Raw genomic sequence first — 4,938 nt, 5'->3', positions numbered from 1 at the left:
ATAGATAGATAGATAGATAGATAGATAGATAGATAGATAGATAGATAGATGCTAGAGATAGAGATATGATATGACAGATGATAGAGATGGCTGACTGGCTGGCTGGATTGACAGATGGAGATGACAGCTGGTAGAGAGAGATATATAATAGAGACAGATAGATAGTTGATAGATCAAGGAAATATGTCAACTAATGATAATGACTATGGAGGAAAATAAAGCAGATGTAAAGAGATAGGGTGCCAGGGTGTGTGGGAAACTGGTGGGCATGATTTGGGTATCAAGGAAATACAAGATGTTCCACGGAAACAAAGAACAAAGGGACTGTCTTAGTTTGGGTTTCCTCCAAATCAGGTCCTGAGACAGGGACTTAGGAGCAATGTGTTTATCGAGAGGTAATCTCAGGAAGTACATTGAGAGAGCAGAAAATGAGACCAGGAAAGGGAAAGGGAAACGAAATGCACTGGAATGAAGGGGTTAGCACTGTAGTAACTGGACTCACTGGAGCTTAGTCCCTCTGGGCACCCTATGAGAGATTGTGTAGAAAGTTCCTCAGAACTGGAGACAGAATCTTCCAGGCAGAAGGCACTCCCGGGGGCATGACTTCTGTGGCCCCTCTGGCCTGCTCTGCACAGGAAAATGTGTGCACTCCTGTAGATAACCTCAGGCAGAGAAGGGGAGCTTGAGCTGGGAAATCTTTGGTGGGGCCAAGACTGCCTGCAGCTGCCAGGAGCTCAAGTGGACAAAGGGGATATGGGGCAGGGCGCCAACAGGGTTTGTTACAGGGGCTCGTCTTAGAGAGGATCGGGGAGGGCATCAGACAAGCCCTACAGGTGGAGGGCTGGGAAGGTGGAGAGATGGCCCGTTTTGGGGAGAAAATGCAGCATTTGAGAAGTTGGAATGGGGGCAGTGTAGTGGGACCCACGGGTGGGAGGATTGGCCATGGGCTGAGCTCGGAGAGGTCACTCCTTGGAGTTGAGATGGTTAAGCAGTTTAAGCGAAAGAGCTGTTCTCATGATCATATTTAATTTGAGTGAAGGTGGTTGTAAAGCAATATTTCATCCTTGAGGTTGTTCCCAGCAAGAGTGGCTGAGGAATCTGTTCTGGAAGTTGTTTCTGGGAGCCAGTTCCTGCCTGGGTTCCCATATCTCTCTTCTCCTCTATCCCTCACCTTCCGGCATCTGTTGGGTCCTGATACTCAAGGTTAATTCTGAGCTGAATGAAGGTCAGGAGCCTGTGACCCTCAGCATGGAGCTGCCTGACCCTGGTACCCACCAGGTTTGATGCTGACATTGAGTTTGAGGGCACAGGACCAGACGTCAAGGGAAGGCGGGGTGAGGCAGAGCCTGGGACTCCCCAGAGGAGGCAGCTTACTACTGGTCACTCTCTCCGTCTCACAGGTCCCTGCCCAGCTGCGCCTACTTCCTGCTTCTCCCACTCCTGAAGGTGCCTCTGCTCCTGAGCATACTCGGTACTATCCTCTGGGTGAACAGGCCTTGGAGGACTCCTTGGACAGAGTCCATGAACAGGAGATCTTGCCACACCCCACGCCCACTAGAACCCTGTCCAGAGACACAGCCCCTCTGACTGCAAAAAGGACTTCTGACCCTGACCCTATCGCCGGGTACTTTTTAAAAGTTAAAAAAAAAAAAAACGTAGGCCGGGTGTGGTGGCTTACACCTGTAATCCCGGCACTTTGGGAGGACACTTAACATGAGATCGACGTGATCTCTTAACAAATTTTAAGTGCACAATACAGCGTTGTTGATTACAGGGATGGTGTTGTACAGGAGATCTCCAAAAGTTATCCATCGGTGCTTCTGAAACCTTATGACCATTGGCTTAAGAGGTCACTTAGGGTTTCTTCAGAGACTTTTGAATAATTCTACTCTAATTGGATTGCTTCTCAGCTTCTGGGTCCCTCCTATCCCAAATATCTTGATCCTGGCCACCACACCAATGAGGTCTAGTTCCATTGTTTCCTGATGACCTCTCCAGGCTGAGTCCTATAACCTGGTCTATACCCCAGCCCCATTCTGGTCATTAGCCAGAGCTATCTGAGTAGGGATCACCACATTGCCCTTGGAGCCAACCAGATGTGGATGCAGACATTCAAGGGGCCAGGAACCAGGGCCCAAGGTGCAACCTGGGTCTGCAGCCCTGTGGGGAGTTCTGAGCAGAGCAAGTTTCATCCCTAAAGACAAGTGCCCAGGGCAGGGGGTGGAACCAGGCAGGAGAAAGGAGGACACATTGGATCCTGGTCCATGGCTTCTGCTCTGTTGAGAAGCAACACACACAGTGCACGTTGAACTTCTTAGTTTTGGGAGAGAAAGAGACACCCAGTGTCCCTACTGAACATGTTCACCTAGACTGGAACTTGGTTTGGTGACAATCTTCAATGCTTCTTACTATCTGTGAACAAGGGAAGCAGCTCTTTGAAGCACTAACTATAATCAGTGCCAGGAAAGGTCTGAGGGAAGGCAGCTATGGGGATAAGAAACAAGGAGAAAGGGGTGCAGGGGCAGGAAGTGGATGGAATCCCTGGGTCTATCGTGCAGGGTGGGGAAGCTCCCTGGAGTTGTTTGGCCCTGGCTTAGCATCTCCTGACATGATGGGCTTAGGATCACTTTCCCCTGGAAAAGGCAGGGAGGTAGGACCAGAGACTACTTCATGTCTCTCTTGGATGTGCCACAGTTTCCCAGCCTTGCCATGCACAGACTTGGTCTATTGACTTTCCCCCACATCTTTGTCTCTGTCCCACAAGTCTGTTCTTTTTCCACACTTTCTTTCCATGATAGTTGCTGCAACCCAAGTCCTTTAATCTCTTATTCCTCTCTCCTTTATCTCTCGTCAGTCCTTATATAAATCTCTCCAGTCTTCCCATTCCCTCACTTGCCCTGATGCCACCATAGTCCTCTATCCACTCAATACTACGGTGACTTCCCACTTTCTTCCCAATCCCTCTTGCCACCTTTTCTCTTTCTTCTACATAATGCAACAAGAGAGCACCTTGACATGGGTCTGCAGTAGTCATGTCACCTCTTGTTCCATGTTCTTCAAATGAAACACACTGTATTAGGCTGTTCTCACGCTGCTGATAAAGACATACCTGAGGCTGAGCGTGGTGGCTCACGCCTGCAATCCCAGTACTTTGGGAGGCTGAGGCAGGCGGACCACCTGAGATCAGGAGTTCGAGACCAGCCTGGCCAACATGGTGAAACCGTCTCTACTAAAAGTACAAAAATCAGCCAGACATGGTGGCAGGTGCCTGTAATTCCAGCTACTCAGGAGGCTGAGGCAGGAGAATTGCTTAAACCTGGGGGTTGCAGTGAGCTGAGCTCATGCCACTACACTCCAGCCTGGGTGACAAGAACAAGACTCTGTCCCCACCCCACCAAAAAAAGACATAACTGAGACTGAGTAATTTATAAAGGAAAGAGATTTAATTGACTCACAGTTCTATGTGACTGGGGAGGTCTCACAATCATGATGGAAGGCAAAGGAGGAGCAAAGGAGGAGGAAAGTCACGTCTTACATGGTGGCAGGCAAGAGAGAGAAAGCATGTGCAGGGCAGGGGACCTCCCCTTTGTAAAACCATCAGATCTTGTGAGATTTATTCACTATCATGAGAACAACATAAGACCTGCCCCCATGACTTATTTACCTCCCACCAGGTTCCTCCCATGACACGTGGGAACTATGAGAGCTATAATTTGAGATTGGAGGGAGGACACAGCCAAACCATAGCACCCACTCTCCTTGCTTGGCCTACTTGATCTGAGGGCACCCAGCCACTGGTTGGTTCTTCCATTTCATCTTGTTGCCCTGTCCCCATGTGGTCTTTATGTTCTAGCCACAGTGTGCATCCCTCCCCAGGGCCTTAGCACCTGCTGTTCCTCCCCCTGAATCCCTTCCCCCAGATCTTCTCACCTCTGGTTCTTTCTTATCCTTTTGGTTTTCACCTCTGACGTTGCCTCCTCTGAAAGGCCTCTGTGATCATCCTTCGCAGGGATCACCCCGATTGTCTTGATTATGGGTCCCTGTTTATTTCCTCCACAGTTTGCCAAATGCTGTTAATGTGTTTCCTTTGGGTGGTTTCTATCCATCTCCCTTTACATCACAGCAGCATTTGGGCCAGCTTCGTTCACCGCGAATGCCCCAGCGTCCAGCTACAGAGTATGGTGACATAATGGTTGGCATGAAAAAAAAAATACTTACTGAGTGAGTAAATGAATAAGGATTGGATGTGGCTGCAGAGGCTGGCCCTGGGCAAGTGTGGCCCAACTATATTAGATATCTGTTGATGCATAACAAATTCCCCCATGACTTCACGGCCTAAAACAGCAAATGTTCATTATCTCATGGTTTTGAGAGTCATGAATCTGGGAGTTGCTTAGGTGGGTGGTGCTGGCTCAAGATCTGTCTTTCATTAAGTTCTAGTCAAGATGTTGGCCAGGACTGCAGTCATCTGAAGACTGGACTGGGGCTGGAGGATCTGCTTCCAACGTTGCTCATTCACGTGGCTGGTGGTGGGAGGCCTCAGCTCCTTGCTCAAAAGAGCTGTTTGTGTGTCTTCTAGACACAGCCACCAGCTTTCCCCAGAGAAAGTGATCCAAGAGAGAGCAAGGCACAGTACCTTTGATGGCTTATCCTTAGTGAGGAGAGAGAGAGAGATCCTCTTATATTGCTTTATGTTGTTTTATACTCAGTACCTGTTTTAACAAAAAAACAAGGAAGTAAAACCAAAGACAGGCAGCCCGGTGCCAGGCCCAAAAGCAGACCTTGGCCTGCCTGGCCTAAACCCGGTAGTTAAAAATCAACTCATAACTTAGAAACCGATATTATTCATAGATTCCAGGCATTGTGTAAAAGAACGTAGTGAAACTCCCAGCCCTGTTTTGTTTCTCTCTGACCACCGGTGTATGCAGCCCCCGTCAT

At 48.9% G+C, this 4,938-nt stretch overlaps 1 protein-coding gene across 2 annotated transcripts in view; it reads left to right on the top strand.

Annotated features, from left to right (window-relative positions):
- CD300H (CD300H molecule) overlaps nucleotides 1-3,114 on the top strand; it is an 8,227-nt gene extending 5,113 nt beyond the window's left edge. Inside the window, exon 4 of one of the 2 annotated variants that reach the window (XM_023212108.2) lies at nucleotides 1,401-3,114. In XM_023212108.2, the coding sequence (XP_023067876.2) occupies nucleotides 1,401-1,587 (187 nt within the window). In that variant the 3' untranslated portion in view covers nucleotides 1,588-3,114. The remainder of the gene's footprint in view (nucleotides 1-1,400) is intronic. The other variant, XM_023212109.2, reaches the window with a different exon arrangement.
- The last annotated feature ends 1,824 nt before the right edge of the window (nucleotides 3,115-4,938 follow it).

This window comes from Piliocolobus tephrosceles, chromosome 16 (assembly GCF_002776525.5).
Source record: "Piliocolobus tephrosceles isolate RC106 chromosome 16, ASM277652v3, whole genome shotgun sequence".
NCBI classification, from domain to species: Eukaryota; Metazoa; Chordata; class Mammalia; order Primates; family Cercopithecidae; genus Piliocolobus; species Piliocolobus tephrosceles.
This window is presented reverse-complemented; position numbering and strand designations above follow the sequence as displayed.